General features: G+C 44.8%; 1 protein-coding gene across 1 annotated transcript in view; it reads left to right on the forward strand.

Moving 5' to 3' along the window:
• Nucleotides 1-21,885, forward strand: part of SLC4A4 (solute carrier family 4 member 4) — a gene marked incomplete at its 3' end in the record, with an annotated part of 170,440 nt that overhangs the window by 130,836 nt on the left and 17,719 nt on the right. The window contains exons 9-18 of the mRNA XM_080625712.1: nt 820-907; nt 2,310-2,464; nt 3,139-3,252; nt 4,563-4,737; nt 9,987-10,120; nt 14,170-14,441; nt 16,732-16,802; nt 18,280-18,465; nt 21,135-21,248; nt 21,599-21,760. Coding sequence (XP_080481838.1) covers nt 820-907; nt 2,310-2,464; nt 3,139-3,252; nt 4,563-4,737; nt 9,987-10,120; nt 14,170-14,441; nt 16,732-16,802; nt 18,280-18,465; nt 21,135-21,248; nt 21,599-21,760 — 1,471 coding nt within the window. The remainder of the gene's footprint in view (nt 1-819; nt 908-2,309; nt 2,465-3,138; nt 3,253-4,562; nt 4,738-9,986; nt 10,121-14,169; nt 14,442-16,731; nt 16,803-18,279; nt 18,466-21,134; nt 21,249-21,598; nt 21,761-21,885) is intronic.

Below are 21,885 nucleotides of genomic sequence, written 5' to 3' on the forward strand. Positions count from 1 at the left end.
TCGGCTCCTAATACCTTGTAGATGTTGTTACCCTTGCTGAAGGTGTCTGCCATAGGAATAGACTCACACCTTAAGTTGCCTGCTTAAGAATTAAGCTGTGACTGTAAAACCATCAGATGGGCTTACAGGTCTCTGTTATGTATCTTATACTTGGAGTGGAAATTCAGGGCATACAAATTGGGCTTAATTATTTATAGCTAAAGCCCTATTTTAGATTAATGGTTTCCCTTCACATGTGGGTGCTGAACCGTAACAGAGATCTGAGCTCCAGCAGAGCATTAATAAGCACGTGGAGTGCTGTCTGATATAGCTTGGAGGAGCAATGAAGTTCACATTGAGCAATGTGAATGGTTAATCACATCTTCCCTCTGTGCCCACTGTTGTGCTGGCCCTGCTTGGCCCATCCCGTGGGCTTTCTGTGGTGCACAGGGCATGAATGCTCCACCACCCTGCACTGGAGCTGGCATCTGTCATGTGTAGTTCACTTCCACTGGAAGAACATCATTTCTTCACTGCATCCTTGAGTCTATGGTAGCAACCTCTGCGTAGGGCTCTCATAGCATTTGGCCATAGTGGTGTCAGTAGTGGTCTCAAAGCTAAGGGGAGCAAAACTCTGGGTAGTGTCTTGCTTGCCTGAGTAAGTGTGGTGGGCTACAGGGTGTAACCACTACTCCCAGATTAGCTGGAGGCCACTGGCAGCCTCTGGATCTTTAACAAAGACCACAACTTTAGAAAGTTGAATTTCTGTCTAGATACTGTATAAGTAATAAGCCATCCATTTTGCCATGCTAAAGGGGAACAATCTGCTTGTTTTGTCAGATTCCTCTTCATTCTGCTGGGACCGAAGGGCAAAGCAAAGTCCTATCATGAGATTGGCCGAGCCATCGCCACACTGATGTCAGATGAGGTAGGTGGCTTGATATCTCCTATGAGAAATGGGTTCTCCCAGGTTTCACTTCATTACCTAATAATGATGTCCTTTCCTGCAGCATGGTTGACAGAAATATGCACATAAAGCTGAAACGTCCAGATGTCACCTCCTAATTGCATCTGTTCATGTGATTATTTCATTATTTCACGTGGGTTCATGTTTTTGTAAAAGCATGACTGTAGGAAGGCTTTGTCCACCGTGTATATTTTCCTGCTAGCAATCACTCTTTCCAAGAGACTGTCATAGAATCATAGAATCAACTAGGTTGGGAAAGTCCAATCACCAAGTCCAACTGTTAACTGATCTTTGAATTAATCTTGTCGTGGTGCGCACCTTCCATCACATTCCATGGTCCTGGTAACACATAGCCACGCTCCAGGTAATTACAGCAGAAATGGTTACACCCAGGACATACTATTGTGTGTTGCACTTTATCTCGGAGCACTTCTTCATTCAGGCAGTGCTTGTATTATCCACGAGCAGCTAGCAATTACTTGCTAATCATACACCACAATGACATGACTGGGCTTTCAATATTCATTTACAGCTTTTTTCTTCCAGTGTCCCTTGGGCTCTGTGCATCTGGGGCTGATTTACATTATGTTTGTTTCTTGCTGTCTGTTACGTTGTTTTTGCTTTCATGTGGTTCCCTTAATTACCACTTGCCTTGTCTCAGCTCTTCTGTTTTGCGTCATTTGCACTGCTTGGAGCAATGGTTTAGTTTCCATGGCCCAACAGTCCTCCTTGCTACCACTGGCTGTTCTTATTAAGTCTGTCACATTTGCTCATCCGCTTCCATTCCAAGCAGTCCAGAAGATACCTGTAAAATTCAGCATTTATGCTCTTTTTCCTCTCTTTTCTCATTCACTCTTCATCAATAATACGAGACCTTTCAGTAAAACCAGTCTGTGCTTTTTGTTACTATTTTTGAGTAAATATTGTCATCATTTCCATGTCACAGGGTTGGAAACTATACAGTGTTTTTTTTGGTAGACTGAAGCAGGTAGGGAAAGAGGATCGATATTTTTTGTGCCTTTGTAAAAATGTCTTCTCAAAGTGTAATTGAAACTCCTTATTTAAATGAAAACTCTTATTTTGGGTAAAGCAAATGGATAATTGCTTTACTAACATTTTGAAAGATGTTAGAAATGTATGTTTTGCTAAAAATTAGAACTACATATGCCTGCAAGAAAAGAATATGTATCATTAAACAACTAACCAAAGGAATGGGCTTTCATGAGGTTCACACACCCTTGTGACAAGTGTCCTGGTACTTTCTGCATATGAATTTTTATGGAACAAAATTTGGTAGCTGCCTCTACAGTCTGGGCTTCAGAAAATGCAACCCTTTCTCTGTGGATCTGTCTTGTCCTTGCAGGTGTTCCATGACATTGCCTATAAAGCCAAGGACCGGCAGGACCTGATTGCTGGCATTGATGAGTTTCTGGATGAGGTCATTGTGCTCCCCCCTGGGGAATGGGATCCAGCCATTAGGATAGAGCCGCCCAAGTCTCTTCCTTCTTCAGATAAAAGGTAACAGCAGGAGACAGGCAGGTTTATCTTTGTGATGAGCGACAGTGTGCATCAGTTCTGAAAAGATGATGGGAAGAGCTGCTGCTTTGGGTACACCAGGTTTATTGAGCAACTTCAGTGACTGCATCTGCCTGTCTGTGTTTGGAAGGTACTAGAACTAATTTTGGGAGATATATGGGTGCTGAGACACTGCACAAGTTGCCCAGAGAAGCTGTGGCTGCCCCATCCCTGGCAGTGTTCAAAGCCAGGCTGGATGGGGCTTTGAGGAATCTGGTCTAGTGGAAGGTGTCCCTGCCTGTGGCAGGGGGTTGGCACTAAATGAACTTTAAGGCCCTTTCCAATCAAAATTATTCTAGGATTCCATGATGATTTTCAGGTCTTTCTTAACAGCTGGAGGGAGGATGTTCTTGCAGTTCTATACCCTTCAAGGTGATGTTGTAGGCATATAACATACATAGTGGTTATCCAGCCTCTTTGGGGTTCTACTTGGTCTTTTTAGCATGCTATGTTCCACTCACTGCTGGCAGGTCAGCCTTCTAGTCTCCTTTGTACAACATGGCTCTGGAAAGGGCTGTGTAACACTTGTTCAGAGGAAGATTATGGATCTTGGATTATGTTGGGTGGAGCTGTCAGGCAATGCAGTGAGCCTCAGTTTGCCTTGCCTTCTTGCCTAGGAAAAACATGTACTCCGGTGGAGAAAACCTCCAGATGAATGGAGACACTCCTCATGATGGAGGACATGGCGGCGGGGGCCATGGGGACTGCGAAGAGTTGCAACGAACTGGCAGGTCAGTAATGCTCTGCTTAATGGGATGTGCCTGGAGTCACCCATGTAAGGTGGCAGTGTTCCCTTTGCAGAACCATTTCTGCTTTCCTTCTGCTTCCCATCCTGACATACTGTTTGTATAGGTTGAGCTGTGACCCCAGAACCCAGTGCCCAGCTTGAGGCTGCCTGAAGAGTGCTGAACACTCAGCCTCAGCAAGTTACAAAGCATTATCTTAAATAAGCACCAAAAAAAAAAGAAAAAAGGCCCAGGCACGTGTTTGCTGTTGGCATCCTGTGAAGTTAGGTGATCTGTGTGGGATGTAAACATGGCAGGTACAGCCACAGTTTCCATTTTGATTGCTGGAAGCACTTTAGCCAAGAGCAGAGACATTGCCTTTTCCAGACATTCCTGCTGTAGTTGAATTGCAAAATGAAGGTTTTTATGGGATAGAAATACAGAAGGTAACAAAGCCCAAGCCTTTACTCTGCTGTATTACTCTGCTTGTATGCCATGTAGAAGTCCAGTAGGGTGGGAATGCAGTCCAGGCGGCCATAAAACAGTGTGCTCAGCATTTCAGGGTCACTACACAGGTTTGTGTGGTGGCATTGTGCTCTCCCTCCCACTCTCTGTTTTCTTTTTAAGTTCTATCAGAGTATCCAGATTCTAGGAGGAAAGTCTGAAAATCTGAAATTACGTGTTGGTGTGTACAAGGCAGTTGATACATCCTGTTTCTGGGTCAGAAAACAAACATTTCTCATGCTGGCAGTGTCAGAGCCACATGGAGTTTATACAGGTTAAATACTGTCTTGTCTGTGATTCCACAGAAAGAATACATCTGCAAGTGCAGCTCTCTTTTTCTCCAAGATGATTTCACTTGTGTTTTCACTTGTAGTTCTTTTTCTGGTTAACAGTTTGAAGCATTTTTCCATTTAGCAGATTGTTTGGCTCACCCAACCATTGTGTTTGCCGCGTGGAGAAATTTAGACAGGGATTTAGACCAGAGTTAATGTATTTTATTACATCAACCAGTATAGTTGGGGGAAAAAAAATTACAAGCTTCCTGAACTGCAGACTTCAGTGGTCTGCTGCAGCAAAACTGGGGCTTGCGTTCCTGAAATGTGTTTCTTTCCAGCTGCATCAAGTTATTATCTTTACAGCATTACTTCAGTGATATCCCTGGACCATCACAGCTGCGATAAGACAATTCTCTAATGTGATGATCTCACTCCTCTCAGATAATACTTCATTTCTGGCAAAGTTTCTGATGACTTATCTGGGTGACTTTCGCTGTGAAACATTTTTCATGAGTCTCCTCTTGCTTGTCTTTTCAGGTTCTGTGGTGGCTTGATCAAAGACATAAAGAGGAAAGCACCTTTCTTTGCCAGTGACTTCTACGATGCTTTAAACATTCAAGCCCTTTCAGCCATTCTTTTCATCTACCTGGCCACAGTGACCAATGCTATCACTTTTGGAGGATTGCTTGGTGATGCTACAGAGAACATGCAGGTTAGCAAGAGCTTTCAGACGCAACAGATCTGTCATTTGCCTCTTGCTATCTACAGAGGGGTGCGTGGCACTGACCATGCTTAAATTCTGGATACAATTAATAGAGGTATCCTGTGTTTCCACTGAAACTGGCTTGCTTTCCCTGCTGTTGGATGGCTGTCCTTTGGAAAATCATACCTTAAATGGTGTTTGAAGAATGGCCAGGCGACAGAGAAGGTCCTTGCTCCTTCTATATAGAGAAGTTCCTCTGCTCTGCTCTGCTGTCTGTGTTTGTGTCTCAGTTGTACTGTTTCAGTCCAATTAATATTACTAAGTCTGATTCAGACTTTCCATATCGACAGAGAGAGCACTGTCTCCTCTGCGTGACTCTTACAGTCCCTGGACTTCTGTCTCTCTGGTGAAAAGGAAATCCTAAGATTCATAGGAAAGTGAGTAAATGAGGAGAAGAGATCAGGAGAAAAAGGCAAGGTCTTTAGATAGATGAATTTTGTAATAATCGTAGAATAGTTAGGGTTGGAAAGGACCTTATGATCATCTAGTTCCAACCCCCCTGCCATGGGCAGGAAGATTAGATCCTGACAACCGTATTATATATCCAGAGTCAGGCTGGATCAGTAGTGAAGACAGAAGTAGGGGCTTTAAAGATGGGTCAAGGAAAGGCTAAAGGAAAGGGATTCTGTATTAGTACTGCTGTATGTCTTTCATGTTTGACTGGAGCAGAATTGTGCTCTAGAAGTGCCTTTGGCTTTTTGAAGTAGAAGAAAACATAGGAGGTTGTACGTAAATATGTTCAGTGCAGTCACCTTGAATCATAGAATCATAGAATAGTTAGGGTTGGAAAGGACCTTAAGATCATCTAGTTCCAACCCCCCTGCCATGGGCAGGGACACCCCACACTAAACCATGTCACCCAAGGCCTCATCCAACCTGGCCTTGAACACCACCAAGGATGGAGCATTCACAACCTCCCTGGGCAACCCATTCCAGTGCCTCACCACCCTCTCAGTAAAGAACTTCTTCCTTATATCCAATCTAAACTTCCCCTGTTTCAGTTTGAATCCGTTACCCCTTGTCCTATCACTACAGTCTCTAGGGAAGAGTCCCTCTCCAGCATCCTTGTAGGCCCCCTTCAGATACTGGAAGGCCGCTATGAGGTCTCCACGCAGCCTTCTCTTCTCCAGGCTGAACAGCCCCAACTTTCTCAGCCTGTCTTTATGCAGGAGGTGCTCCAGTCCCCAGATCATCCTCGTGGCCCTCCTCTGGACTTGTTCCAACAGTTCCATATCCTTTTTATGTTGAGGACACCAGAAGTGCACACAATACTCCAAGTGAGGTCTCACGAGAGCAGAGTAGAGGGGCGGGATCACCTCCTTCGACCTAACAGTAATTAAGCTCATAATGACAAAGACTGAATTATTAATTTACACAGGTTTAATTAACCCAAATGTAGAAAAGGGAAGCACCTATCCAGGGTTCTGCATTTCCCTATGATGATGGCATTCATTTGTTGAATGTGACAGTCTCATTTCACCAAAGTGTACCCGAGACTGTGAGCTGCACAGGAGGGAAACCCAATGGAGCAGGAGTGGGGAAGACAGGAGGAAGAGAAAACACAGGTTGGTCTGTAGTTTTCTCTGCAGTAGATAAAACCTGGTCTGAGTTTTCCTGTTGCTTGGAGAAATAAAAGTCTCTAGAAAGACACAAGCTGCAGGAACAGCCTGTTTTGAGCTCAGTGATTTATTCTGTGTGTTGAAAAGGGAAACCAGTGGTGCTCTGCAGTTAGGAACCCCGCTTCGGTAACAGGGAAGCTCTGCAGCACATATAAACACAGCGTAGCCATTAATGACCTAAACTCCAGGAGCCACAGGAGGAACCAGCACCATATCCCATCCAAGGCTTTGTCCCTTGCTTCACAGGGGTTTATGCTCAGGGAGGAGGGAGTGGGAGGTGTAGCTGGAGAGAAGCCCTGAGAGCATAAAGCTAGTTTGTAATTGAGCTTCAGTCCACAAAAGTGGAGCAAAATGCAGGAAAATCATCACTGAGCTGCTAGAAAAAACAAATTTCACCTTTCAGTTTATAACATAGCCACACCTCTGTGCAGGAAAATGTTGTCTATGATTTTCTAATTTGTGCACTTCAGCATTTACTTGCTTCTTACATACAACAACCAGTTGAATTTACTGGTGTTTATTTATGTACTGATTTAAGATAGAAGTGCCAGCAGTTTGTCTCAACAGTTCACTGGTGGATCGAGGGTTTAGGCACAACTGGCTTTTCTTTTGCCACCTCCTTTCAAGAAACCCTATTCAACATCCTTGTGTGAAGAGGCATCAGGTCTCTTGGCTGCTGTGGGAGCCTGGAAGGGTTTTACCATAGAATCAGAGAATCAGAGAATGGTTTGGGTTGGGAGCTTAGAGCTCATCCAGTTCCAACCTACTACCAAGGGCAGGGACACCTTCCACTAGACCAGGTTGCTCCATGCCCCATCCAACCTGGCCTTGAACACTGCCAGGGATAGGGCAGCCACAGCTTCTCTGAGCAACCTTTTTGACTGCAGGTTTTCAATAGAGGCTCAAAATCGTGTGTTCTTCGTGCTCAGATGTCTCTGTATCATCAGAGCCGGAGCAAAGTGTCCCAAGGCGACCAGTTCAAGTTGTTCCTCCAGGGAGCTGCTCAGTGGGATCGGAGTCCAGGTCCATGTCATGTGTTGCTCAAACCATTGTGCATTCCTGCAGTGGGAAAGTGGTTTTCTTTAAGACATCTCAGAGCATGAGCTGCACCAAATCTTTGTGCTCAGAAATGCAAACGAGGGTTACTCCAGCTTCTACAACTGAGGAGCAGCACCTGGAAGTTTTCCCCTGGGCACTGTGTCCTCGTAGAAAACAGTATTTTTTGGGGCTACCAAAGTTCATGCTTCTTGTTTCTTGTAAACAATTATGTGACTGCTGCTGGGTCAGGCTCTAAAAATCGCCTGTCCCGCGCTGCCTGCCCCTGAGAGCCTGACATGGCCAATGTTTCTTTCAAAGCTCGCTTCAGAGTTTTATGTTTCTGAGAAAAGACACTATTCTTAGCTACAGACACGTGGAAGAATGCAGGGAAAAGAGATTCCAGATGCGCTGGCCGTGAGGGCCCTCTCCATGAGTAATGCGGGAGGAGCAAAGGGGATCAGCTGTGCGAATGCCATTCCTTGTCTCATCCTCATAAGTCCCCCAAAGGAAGCAGGCAGAGGCTTATAGGCTGCTGTCCCTGTCCCTGTGTCCTTGTATGAAGGCTGCAGAGCATCACAGTGAGATTTCCCTTCACTGGTCCCTGCAAGAACCAGGGCTGTTCATGATGGGATCACCAGTAACACTTAGAAATAGAAAGGACCAAGGCGAGGTGATTCCTGTCCGCTGTACAGCAGCTTGTCTAGATTGATGAGAGACTGAGCATGTGTCAGGAGCGGGCAGCCAGGCAGCTTTTAAACTTCCCTTACCATTTGTTTCTTTGCACAGCTGTCAATGCTGCTGCTCTAATTACCCAGCAATAGCAGTGCTTGACCACTGGTATGCTGAGATGCTTGTGGCCAGGAAAATAGTTCATGATTGCTTTAGAGAAAGTTCTGCTAGTAATTCAGTAGATAAAAAACCCCTTCTGCTCTACATAGTAACATACTGGTTTGACATATGACAGTGTCAATAGAAGGCTCAAGGGAGACCTTAGAGCAGCTTACAGTACCTAAAGGGGCCAACAAGAAATCTGGAGAGGTGTTTTGGACAAGGGCCTGTAGGAACAAGGGGAAATGGCTTTAAACTGCCGGATGGGAGATTTAGATTAGACATTAGGGAGAATCTCTTACCTGTGAGGGTGGTGAGGCACTGGCACAGGTTGCCCAGAGGAGCTTTGGCTGCTCCATCCCTGGCAGTGTTCAAGACCAGGCTGGACGGAGCTTGAAGCGACCTGGTCTAGTAGAAGGTGTCCCTGCCCATGGCAAGGGGTTGGAACTGGATGAGCTTTAAGTTCCTTCCAACATAAACCAGTCTGGGATCCTATGAACATACTTTCCTCAGTGTAAACGCTAACTTGGCTCTTTCCAAGGAAGAGAGACAGAAAACTTACTTTAAATTCTTCACCTTACCACTGATAAGTCAGACAAACTGCAGCACCAACCCTGCAGTTTGTCACAGATGGAAAGAAGGATCTGCACATACTGTTAATTGCTGGTTGCTAAGCATGTGCAGTGTTAATGAGGCTGCTTATTCGGACACAGCTACAATGGAGCACATGAGCCTGTGCTTAAATTTGCCCCTGGTTGTTGGGTGAGTGTTCCTGGAGAGGGTGATGCTCATAGCTGCACGTCTTACTCAGTAGAAGATAATGCTGTGGTTGGTCCTTTAAAGCTCAGTCAAGTGTAAAGGGATTAGTTTCAGTAAGAACAAACAAGGTAAGGTCCTGTGAGTTCTGCCACTTCTGTAGGATGTAAACTTAGTCAGTAATTTTATTTTATTGCCATTTATATTTTATCCACATTTTGCATTTTACAAGTAGATACTTGCCAGCTGTAGTTGGACATGAAAATGCAAGAATGCATCAAGCATGCTCTTTTATCTTTCTCAGGCGAAGCTGTCTTGCTACACATGCCAAAGGTAGTTGTAGAGCCTGTTAAATACAGATTTTATTTGTTGCTGGTGACATCTGATAATCCTTGGTCTCAACATGTGGCTGCTGGATGAAGTAGCCTTGTTTGATTTGTGTCTCACTTATTAAAACAGTTGCTTGAAAGAGGAGCATCTTATTTATTTAGAAAGCATGTGTGCTCAACTGGAGAAGGGAAAAAACATGCTCTGATTTTCTGGAGGATGTCATTGCTGTCCTCTAGCCACATCTCTGTTGGAAGTGCCCTACCAACATGTATCTTTACTATGAAAAATGTGGGAGATGTTCGAGGAGTTGTCAAATCCTTGAAGTGATCTTCAGAAACACTCTCCTCTCCTTGTCAGATATAAAATATGATACAGCATTATCAAACTCTGGACCTCAGAAGTAACCAAGGAGATTGCTGATTATCATGAGTAGCTGTGAATTGTGTGGGATGAACACATCAGTGCACAGCTGCGGGAGAGGGCAGAAGATGGTCTGCTTTTTGACTTAGCCGTATCAGCATCATGCAGCACAGCACGAGTCACTGATACAACTACTCATTTTCTTGCAACAGAGCTAATAGAAAGGGTTATTCAGTAGAACCCACTTCTCTTCTGTGTCTACCGTAGGGCGTGTTGGAGAGTTTCCTGGGCACAGCAGTCGCCGGCGCGATATTTTGCCTTTTTGCTGGTCAGCCACTCACAATTCTGAGCAGCACAGGACCTGTCCTTGTCTTTGAACGGCTCCTCTTTAATTTCAGCAAGTAAGTACAAGGGAGGAGGGGAGGAATGTCTCACACTAATGAAATACTAGCTAGGGAATGAGATGGCTCGCGGTGGGGAAGGAGGGGATTTAGGGCATGAAATGAAACATCTCTTTGTTCCGTGTGGAGCTTGCAGTGCGATCACATCAGGGATTTTCACAGGCACGCATGTCCCCGAGTGCTGCCAGCAGGTGATGTGTATCTGCTCAGAGCCTCTTGGAAATACTTGGCCAGGCCTGTCCTCCATGAGAAGTTTGCAGCGGTTACAGTCAGTGGGTTGCTGCTCCCTGGTTGATGCAGGTGTATTTCCCATGGGAGCAAAGAAAGAAATCCAACTTTTGATTTCACTAACAATTTGTCCTTAAATCACTACTTATTTGGAGTAATCACTATTACTTACATAAACAGAAGCACCTATGATAGAAACAGCTCTGTTTGTTCCCAGATGTCCTCAGTGGAGCTTTGCTGCATTAAATGCTTTTGGTTGTTTTTTTTTTCCCCTTTCAACTGTATAAACTTTAAGCATAGAATCATAGAATAGTTTGTGTTGGAAGGGACCTTTAAAGGTCATCTAGTCCAATCCCCTTGCAATGAGCAGAGACATATGCAACTAGATCACATTGCCCAGAACTACATCCAGCCTGGCCTTAAATGTCTCCAGGGATGGTTCATCCACCATCTCTCTGGGTAACCTGTGCCAGTATTTTACCACCCTCATTGTAAAGAATTTTTTCCTCACATCCAGCCTGAATCTCCCCTCCTTCAGTTCAAAACCATCACCTTTTGTCCTATCCCTACAGGCCTTGCTAAAAATTCTTCCCCCATCTTTCTCTTGGGCCCCTTTTAAGAACTGAAAGGCCACAATAAGGTCTCCCTGGAGTCTGCTTTTCTCCAGGCTGAACAAGCCCAACTCTCTCAGCTGTTCCTCATAGGAGAGGTGCTCCATCCCTCTGATCATTTTTGTGGTCCTTCTCTGGACTCTCTCCAACAGGTCCATGTCTTTCCTGTACTGAGGACTCCAGAGCTGAGCATAAAGAGGTTTTGCTTCATCCCCACCATGTTAAGGTTGGTGCAGCGATGATAGCTGACACCCAGAGCCCATTTCATTAGGTGTTCTCATTGACTATTTTACACGTAGGACTACTGATCCTTTGGGTGGTGTTCTGCAAGGAGGTCATTTTAGGTTATACAGAAAATGCCATAAATCATGTGTAGCCCTCCCTTTCCCCATCAGGGAGGGTTTACTGCATTGCAAGCTGTGAAGGACTAGTGTTTCAGTACACAAAACCAAGAGCTTTTGGAGTTGAGGCATTACTAAGCTTTTCTTTCAAAAGCAGTCGCCTGGGATGTGGAACAGCTCTTTGGCCATTGGTGGTTATTTTTAGAAAAGGTCTATTGAATTATTAAGCTGAACAAGGCTGCAGGTTGCAGTAAGGCAGGAAACATGGTGTGTGCTGGGCTGTCGTATCTCCTTCCTCATTATATTTAATCTTGTGGGTAGTTAAATAGAAATAATTGAGAGTGTATACTCATGTCTTTCCTGTGAATACCCTACATGTTGGAGAAGCCTTCTGAGGAACAGAGCTTCTGCTAAGGCTAATGATGCGCTTACATGTGATCCCACTTGCACAATCCTACACTCTTGGACTAAGAAGATTTCATTTGGTTACTTAACTCACTTGAGTCCAGAGGAGGCCATGGAGATGCTCTGAGAGCTGGAGCACTCTGCTACAGAGACAGGCTGAGAGAGCTGGGCTGTTCAGCCTGGAGAAGAGAAGGCCTTAAGGAAGACCTTAGAGCAGTTTCCAGTGCCTAAAGGGGCCGACAAGAAACCTTCAGAGGGGCTTTTGACAAGGGCAGGTAGGAACAGGACAAGGAGGAATGGCTTTCAACTGACAGAGAGGAGTTTGAGATTGGATATTAGGAAATTAGACTGTTCCAGGGAGGGAAACTGAAAGCTCCACAGCAGAGCAAGAGGGAGCCATCTTTCTTTTCTTCCCCCAACTGGAATAAATGAGTAAAATCAGAAATAGACATGCTATAGCTGTTTGCATCTGGTGGGCAGGTCAGAGCCCAGGTGCTACGCATGGGAGGAAAAAAGCAAGATGGAAAAACACTTTTTATGGTTTTGAGAGAGAGCAGGTGGTTATTTTTAACCCGAGGAGGAGGTGGCTATAAAAGCTATTGTCTTAATAACCTGTTGGAGCAGATTGGCAGGATTTTTCAAGGGAGCCTTTCTCACAAGGAAGCTGGAATCAAACACTGTGTTTTTTCAATAATGCATTTGTGGTTGTTCATATTCACAGCATGCTGTTCCCTGCTGGGAGCAAAATTAGAAAGATTTCCCATCTACGGTTTCATTTTAAGTGTGACTCTGTCAGTGTGTGTGTGCATGGAGAGGTAGCTGAAAAAGCCTCGTGTCCACAGCCCGGCATCCTTCTTGCTTGGGTGGGTTGCTGCTCCAGGACACCCTGGCTCAGCTCACACCCTGATTGGTGAGCTCTGCTCCTATGCAGAGGCTTTCCAGTGTGGAATGAGTCTGGGTTTTCAAGCTGGAAGCAGTGGGATGCAAAGCTCTGGGCTCCCCAGGATAGCAGGACTCCAGCCCTTCTGCTTTCCAGCCACAGAAGGCTGGAAAGTTTCTCCTCGAGACCTCAGAAAGAAAATTAGTCACAGCAAAAGTACTTAGCTGTTGTATTATCATAGAATCTCATACTGGTTTGGGTTGGAAGGGACTTTAAATCTCACCCAGTTCCAGTCCCCTGCCATGGTCCATTCCACTGGACCAGGTTGCTCTAAGCCCTGTCCAACCTGGTCTGGAACCCTGCCAGGGATGGGGCATCCCTGGATGGATTGTACGTAGAATATGTATTGTGCATGTAGAACGTTGAAGTGCTGCAGGACTTTGAGGGTTAAAAAGATAATAAAATAGTTTAAAACCTTTTGAAGTTCTTCAGTGTTGTGCAGTCAGGATGCCGTCTGAGCTTCGGCCAGCTGTATTCTCCACACTTGGTCTCCACACTCCTGCTCTTACTGGCGCTGACTGGATATTTCAGAGATACAAGGAGCTTTTATTATTGGGATTTTTTTTCTGTTCTCTTTTTCTATATCATCACTTTGCTTCTTCCTCGTTCCTTACCCCTTTTCCAGGTCAGTCTGTCAGTGTAAGAAGGCTGCAGCTCTCCCCAGTATCTTATCAACAGTAAGGAGAAAGCCTTGCAGGGGCTTGGTTTGAATGCGAATACTCAACCCTGATTCTGGCTTCCAGGGAAGATCGTGGGGCTGGGGCTGCTGGCCCCACTGCCTCCTGTTGCTAACCCAGAGCAGGCAGTAACCTCCTTGGCAGGGCCTTATCTGCTCTGGTGTTGTATTTTCGAATTTGTTCTGTCCTGAAAGCCTGCCTTTGGACTCTGCACCATCAGGGTATAGCAAACCAGGGCAAACACACTTCCCAGGAAGGAACGATGCACTTCTCTCCATCATTCCCCTGGCACCAGCGTTTGTTATCTTCTGCTTTGTGCTTCTTGATCTCCTCCTGCTGGTGTTTTGATTTCTTTTGATTAGTGCAAGGGCCTGAGAGATGAAAACACAGGCTCCTGACTGTGAAGGTTGGCAGGAGATTACTTTTCTGAAGGAGATGCGTAAACTGTGGTTTTGTCTTCGGCTGGTGGAAGGCTGTCGGCTTTGAGCTGCTCTTGGATGTTGTGGGGCCTTTGCAGCTCTGTGAGTGTTTGCCAAGGGAGGATTTTTACTAGGAAGCCTAGGAAGAGGTTGAATTCACTGGTAACATTCATTAGTGGAAGCACAAGGAAGACTTACCACTTCTGCATGCTTTTCTGCCACCTTGGCTATTAAATTGCACCACATACATTTATGGAGTTGGCTGGCTGAAAGGGGAGAGCTTAGCTCTTGGAACACTCCTGTTGAGTCTAAATGAGCACAGGTCCCCAAGGCTGTGGTTCACCACTTCTTGCTGGGAAGTCATGATCCTGCATGGATTTCTCTAACCCTGACGTTTTCCCTTCCTGCCCACCCCTGTCTTGTTGCAGAGACAATGATTTTGACTACCTGGAGTTTCGCCTCTGGATCGGCCTTTGGTCAGCCTTCCTGTGTCTCATCCTCGTCGCCACTGACGCCAGCTTCCTGGTCAAGTACTTCACCCGCTTCACTGAAGAAGGTTTCTCCTCCCTTATTAGCTTCATCTTCATTTATGATGCTTTCAAGAAGATGATCAAGCTGGCAGATCATTACCCCATCAACTCTGAGTTCAAGGTGGACTATATCACGCATTACTCTTGTGCCTGTGAACCATTAGATCCAGGTAAGACGATGTTTAATTAGCTCTCCACTTTGCAGATAGGAGGTTGCATTTGCTTTCTTTTTCTATTGTGCTGCAGTCCAGATAATAAACAGGTAGATCCTTCTTTATCAGTTGTGCTCAGATATCCTATCTTAGCCTTATTTTGAAGCTGAGAGCTGAAGTACATGCCAATTGGAATGTCATTATAACCCACCTTCCCAAGACTCCTCTTGTGAGCATCCTCACCAGTGGAGAAGCTGCCTCTCTACCCCTGTCTCGATGGCTGTAAATCCTGAATGGTATTCCTCTGAGAAGTGTGTGAAGGGGCAGAGGAGGTGGCCAGGTCACTTCCACATTGCTCAGGTCACCCCTGGTATCTGCTATGCCATTTTGGCAAGAGCAGGAGAAGGATTTATTCAGGGCATTACCCAAACATGGGTGGTTTTCCACCTCCTGGCTGCATGTAAGAGTGGAAAAGCACAAGCATATCCTCACTAGAGTGGAGGGAAAGTCTATCTAACAGTTCAGCCTATCACTAGAGTGTGGGCTGCAAGGCAGGTATAGCCAGCATATGTATAGATCTGGCCACACAACCAGGAACAAATGGTTACACAACCCAAATACAAACACAAGTAGGCTGGCTTACACCATTAGGGAAGCTGCAGCCACTCCTAGGATCCTTCAAACAATGAGGGGTGAGTAAGAAACTTGGTTTATGCTCAAAGTAAACTTCAGGTTATCTCAGCATACCTGTCAAACAGGAAACTGCACACTGCCTCCGTGCAAAAGGTGTTGGGAACTGATTCCCAAGGAGCTATGTGCTTATGTTAGTAGGCTCTCTGCCAGCATTTGGGTTTGGATCTAATTCTGCTTCCGTCTGAATGGCAGGGTGGTTTATCTTTTGGAGTTAGGACAATGGGGAATGGTCAATGCCAAACTGAAGGTCTCCACTTGCCATCTAAATACCAATGTTTAAACCACATCACTGGGTTCTTTAGCTGTTCTCATCCCTTGCTTGGTGGCATGTCATTCCACAGTGGATCTGATACACAGAAGCAAGGAATTTTCCACAGAAACAAGTGGCCTGTTAAATAGCTGCTAGCACATCCCTCGTGACACTGACTGTTTGGCTTTTCACAGGTCTGAAATACACCAATATATGTGTGTGTCTGTATAGCAGTGGTCTGGCAGCAGCAGGTTTTCTAAGCAGGTACCAAGAGGGCATTGAGAACATCAGTTATCCTATGTGCTAACATTGCGTCCCTGAAAGTTTGCAAGCTTTCATGCATCAGGAAATGGAATAACAATGCAAGTGGCATAAAAATGCTCAGGCAAAAATCCATGCTGATAGCAAAAGGGGCTGCCTGGTTTTAGGAAACAAAGTGTAATGCAGTAGCAGAACTTTCTTCCCAGTGGTATCCTTCTAGTACAGATGATGCCTGCTGCTGCTGCAGTATTGTAGGCATTGAGAAGCTGTCACGGGTTGTGTTGGAAGCAGGGATGAGATTTCTTTGCTTTTTTCCCAATGTCAGTGCAGGTAAAACTTTATGGATCTATGTCATGCCAGAGATGAAGCTAACTCTTCTTCCCTCATACTCCAGTTCAAGCCTTTCACAGTTGGTTTTAATCTCTATGTCATCAAGATTTGGCTCCAGAGTTTTGGCATCAGCCCTTGCAAAACCTGAATAACACATGAGGATGTAATTGACAAGCCTATATTCAGGAAGGATTGCTTTTCTAAATGAAATTTCAAATAAATTATTTCTAATCCCAGGAAGACAAAAGGAAAACATTTATTGCCACAGTGAATGCTGCCCCTTTTTTCACAGAAATGATCTTCATCTTCTTGGTTTCGATTACTCTTTATCTTTTTTAACTTGAAAAATGTGTGTGTGCTGGATTCTGAAACACACTTTGCTCTTCAGGATGTCTTTGGGGTTGTGCATTAATTTTAAATTAATAATTGTAGGAGTGTTCTGTCGATATTTATTTTAATCCATAAATCATTAGAAAAATACTGCAAGACCATGAAATATTACACTGTCTGGTTTTCTGTAATTTTTTTTTACAATGAACTCCAAGATAAACAGCAGTTAGGTTTGAATTATGTTTTACTTAGCTTTTGCTTTCCGTTTTTTAAGTGACTGGTGATTGATCATGACTCTGAAACAATACTTTTGACTCACTTAAGCAAAGACATTGCCAGCAGTTTGGTGGAGTTAACAAATGATTCAGTGGCTGGACTTCGCTTTCCTTCCTCACTGTTTCAGCACCATACTCATGGTATTCCTCTTTCTGTCCTCTCTTGCAGTTAATAGCTCGTTATTTAACAAGACAACGGTGCCGTCAGCCGATGAGCTGTTCTCTTCCTCTTCTGACATGGTAAGTGCCCTTTCCAAGGGCAGGGATGATACAGCCTTTGAAGCCTCTATGGATTTATTCATGTAAAGTTATTCTAAAATACTCTTTCTCTCTGATGTCATGGTTCCCAGGACTGTGATTTCTTTCATTGGGGTTTTCAGACAGAAAAGGAGATGATGTGATTCTAAAACTCCCCAGAGTGTTAGAGTGACAGAATTTTGTAGGTGCCTGAAAAGAGTTTAGTTTTTTCTTGCTGTTAGCATATATGTTCGCTGCAGTCCCACTCTCCCATAGAGCTCACTGCTCTATGTGCATTTATTTTCTTGGCCTCTTGTGCCTTTAGATTTGTTCTATCCTCATTCCTGCACTGATATGATTGAATTATGCAGGGCACAGAGGGAAAAAGCCCATTCTTTAGGCTTTCCTTCACATCAAGCACCAAGAAGATGATCATCTAACATGTCCTGTGCAGCTCTGGGTTCCACAATGAGAGCTGAAATCCAAATTGTAACATCTGGCTGGCCATCACACTCGGTCATCATGAATAAGGACATATTCAAATGAGAATGGAAGCAATTAAAGGAAATTGAAATGCAGGTGCTTACTTGGCAAGACCATGGGGAAGAGACCCTCAGCTCTTGCTGAAATCAGGGGAAACACTTGTATTTGGCAGTGAGCTGGTGCTCTGAGCAGGTTTTAGTGGCTTGGCAGAGCCCTGTGCTGCCTCGAAGCCCAGGGGAAGGTGGCTGGATGTGCTGGGACCAGAGTAGCAGAGAGGGAAGTTCAACCTCAGTATCTTTCTGACTGCTTGTTTGTAAACCACATGGAATTTTTGGAGCTCCGGCTGTGTGGAAGAGCAATGCTTCCTTTGATTTTTACAGCCCATTCACAGCCTACCACCTGAAGCTACATTCAGGCAAGCAAAACCTCTGTACTTGGTGGAGGATGGTGCTTTGCTACAGCTTCACCTTCTCTTGAACAGCTCTTGATGTGTGCAGTCATAACATTAGAGAATACCTTAAATACATTGCAGATCCCCTTTTAGTCAGACGTCAGCAGTAAGATGGTCTCACAGTCTTGAGGTTTGCTTGGACTAAACATCGAAAGGGCAAGGAGGAAGATTTTCTGCTGTGGAAACAGTGCTGGTCTTGATCCAAGAGAGCAGGTTTAGGTTTAGTGTTGTTCAGGTGGTCTTAGGCCACTCCAGCTTCTGTGTGAGGTTTCCAACTGGAGAAAATGCACAGCATGGCTGGCAAGCCACAGCAGAGGTCAAAAGATCTCTGTCTTCCTTCCAAGGCCCAGACTGTCCTCTCTTACCAGGTAATATCATCCTATGTCCAAGTTTAAATCCATTCTGTCTGTGCAGCAATTTTTAACCTCTGCAGCGTGCCTCCCTTTTCCTCCAAGTATTTTTCCCGATGATCTGTTCCCATTCCTGTCTTCATGTGAGCAGCTCATGCACAGCTTTATGGAAACCTTCTCTTTTTCTCTCCAGTACAATACCACCATTGACTGGTCATCTCTGACAATGAAGGAGTGCTTGAAATATGGAGGCCAACTTGTGGGCAACAACTGTGAATATGTCCCTGACATCACCCTCATGTCTTTCATCCTCTTTTTTGGCACTTACACCTGCTCCATGGCCCTGAAGAAATTCAAGACCAGTCGCTATTTTCCAACCACTGTAAGTATCTCAGCCTGGCAGTCTTATTTCTTTTACAGTTTCGGAGTGCAAATGTCAGCCTGCCTTTAGGTATTGCTGCCACACACACACAGGGAGGAATGCTTTGTGGGGAAGCCAGTTTGCATGGATTGAGGTAAAAACCAAGGAATGTCTGGGATTGCTTAGCTGTCATTCAGTGTCTCTGGAGGACACATGTAAGGCAGCAGAAGAGCCAAAATGAGCCCTAATGTGTCATGGGGCAGTGATTTTAAATGTGCTGAAGACAGCACTTCTGAGCTGAGATATATCATGGTGCAGCTTATCGGCCTTCAGAAATCAGAAGAGTCCTTCAGGTACATATACTTTCATCTGCCCATTTTCAGTGTCAGGTACACAGTATAATGGGACGTACTGACTCTGAGGTGGGTTGTGTGGCTGTTCTGTAGAAATCAAACAACCGAAAGGGGTTATTAATCCTTACCTCAGAAGTCTCCCTCCTTATAGCCCCAGGGAGTATTTGGGGAGGACAAAAGAAGACTTTTGCTTTGTCACTGGCTAAGAGCAGCTAAGCTTTGATGTTATCACATAGTGTTTAAAATACTCAGAAATGAAGGCAAAACTGTTGAACTCAGCTACAGTCCTGATCTACCCCTTATGATAGGGACCCAAAGCAGCAATTCCCTTTCTTCTCTGAGGATCAGATGCAAAATCAGGATGACCTGAAAAACCTCTGCATGGATTTAAACAAGATTTTGCTCAGATTTAAACCAGCTTGCACGCACCTCTCAGGGACATCCACTTGTTTTGTCACCAGGACACATGTGGAAACTGGCAGTTCCCATGCATACCAAAGCTATGTTTCTCTCTGAGACACCTTCCCCTCTCCCCTCTCCTCCCCCCCCACCATTTTTGGCATTCTGACACACAGGGATTTATCCTGCATGGATGTTTACTGTTCTGCTGTGTTACGATTGAACCTCTATTATTTTTAATAAAAAGGAAGCAAATTCCATCCAGGCTGGAATGCAGCTCAATTTGTATGTAACCATGTGAGCCCAGGAAACCTGAAAGGAACAAGAGCTCTGAAAAGACCATGCAGTTACAGACAAGCATAGTGGGTCCTGCCCAGTTAAATTTCAGGGTGTGACCAGTGCCAGCTTTAAGTTGTAATATTCCAGTAACTTCAGGACTGTTGCTTTCTTAGGGCATGTTGAGGAGTTAGCTGAGAAGCCCAGTTTGTTTTCCTGTCTTGTTTAGGTTGGTTGATTGATTGAACTTAGAGAGCAATGTGATCTCTGCCAGTCCTATAGAATGTCATTTGTCATGGAAGTTTGGGTCTTCCCATCTTCTAGAGGGAAGTTTGTGACTGTTTCCACTGTCTGTTGTAAAACACCATTTCTTCCCTTTCCCTTTTTTTTTAATCTGCATTGCAAATTCAGTCATATTAAAATCATGGTGTCTGAGGACATCAGTATTTTTTGTTGAAGCCACACACCTTAGGAATCCTGCGATAACACAAGAAGCTCAACACATGTCAAAGAAGCAGTCTCTGACGTTGCGTAGAAAAACATGGATATGTGGATCCTAAAGACACAGAGGTCAGAAGGCAAACAGGAGACAGTATTTTATATGTCTAAAAAAGGATGTTAGACAAATATTCAATACCTGTTAATATTGGAAGGTGATCCTAAAGCATCTGCAGGAACTGACGTAGATGAGCTGGGTCTCCATACCAATGGTTGTTGGCCACTGTCAGATGAATTATCAGTGAGACTGCCTTGAAGAATTCATGTAGGAGTTTCTTAGAAAAGCAGTTTTCTTTTTCGTTAGGCTTGTTTTCATTCTTCCATTTAGGCTTAATTATTTGGCTTTCAGACAATGCAATGAAGTACCAAGGCACATTTTGGCAAATGGCATCAGGCACAACAATGTGCACCTTTGTTTCTAGGAAAGAAGAAACTATGAGCTTTTATTGCCACCAAACACAAGCCTGGAGCACCACATAGAAACTAAACCATAGAATCATAGATCTGTTTGGGTTGGAAAGGACCTTAAGGTCATCCAGTTCCAACCCCCTGTCATGAGCAGGGACACCTCACACTAGACCATGTTGCCTAAGGCTCTGTCCAACCTGGCCTTGAACACTGCCAGGGATGGAGCATTTACCACTTCTTTGGGCACACTGTTCCAGTGCCTGATCACCATCTCACAGTAAAGAACTTCTTCCTTGTATCTAACCTGAACTTCCCCTGTTTTAAGTTTGAACCCACTGGGTTTTTCCATCTTCTAGAGGGAAGTTTCCGTTGTCTGGTGTAAAATACCATTTCTTCCCTTCCTCTCTTTTCCCTCCTCCTATTGCTTCAGTCTCTGATAAAGAGTCCATCCCCAGCATCCTTATAGGCCCCCTTCAGATACTGGAAGGCTGCTATGAGGTCTTCTCGCAGCTTCTCTTCTCCAGGCTGAACAGCCCCAACTCTATCATCCTGTCTTCATACGGGAGGTGCTCCAGCCCCTGGTCATCCTCATGGCCCTCCTCTGGACTTGCTCCAACAATTCCATGTCCTTCTTATGTTGAGGACACCAGGACTGCACAAAGTGCTCCAAGTGGGGTCTCATGAGAGCAGAGTGGAGGGGCAGGATGTCTTTCATAGTACTAACTACTGTTGTTACGATATCAACTTCTGTTCCAGGCCCGGAAGCTCATCAGTGACTTTGCCATTATCTTGTCCATTTTGATTTTCTGTGGAATAGATGCCCTGGTAGGTGTGGACACACCAAAACTAATTGTGCCAAGTGAATTCAAGGTAGGTCATTGTCAGTTTGTTTGGTGGCCATTGGAAGAGGTTCCCTTTTCTACCCGTCTGCCATGTATAAAATGACTTGTATAAAATAACAGGAGACCAGTCAGCTGTCTGGAAGGAACTATTTTACTCACATAATTTTTTTATTAGTATCATTTTGGTTGGATTATCTACCTCCTAAATCCTGCCTCTGTACTTTGAACCTTTTGTTGCTGTTGATGGGAAGGATGAAATTGTCTCGAACCTCAAGTGTCTTCCTGTAGCCTCATTGCTGGAAGTACAAATATATTTAGGGTGTCATCACTCCTCTATTGTGACTCTAATGCAAGCTTTCTTTTCCTTGCCCTTAAAAGCCAACCAGCCCTGAGAGGGGTTGGTTTATCCCACCTTTTGGAGGGAACCCATGGTGGGTATACCTGGCAGCAGCCATCCCTGCACTGCTGGTGACTATCCTCATCTTCATGGACCAGCAGATCACAGCTGTCATTGTCAACAGGAAGGAGCACAAGCTCAAGGTGAGTGTGCATTGTGTCTTCCATATATGCAGAGAGCTGCCTGGTGCTTTTTCTGTGCTAGAGATGGAGAAGGGCCTGTGGTAGTGCTGAAGGTACATGCCACCTGTCCTGGTTTAGCAGAAGCA

This window comes from Psittacula echo, assembly GCF_963264785.1.
Source record: "Psittacula echo genome assembly, chromosome: 1".
Lineage (NCBI taxonomy): Eukaryota > Metazoa > Chordata > Aves > Psittaciformes > Psittacidae > Psittacula > Psittacula echo.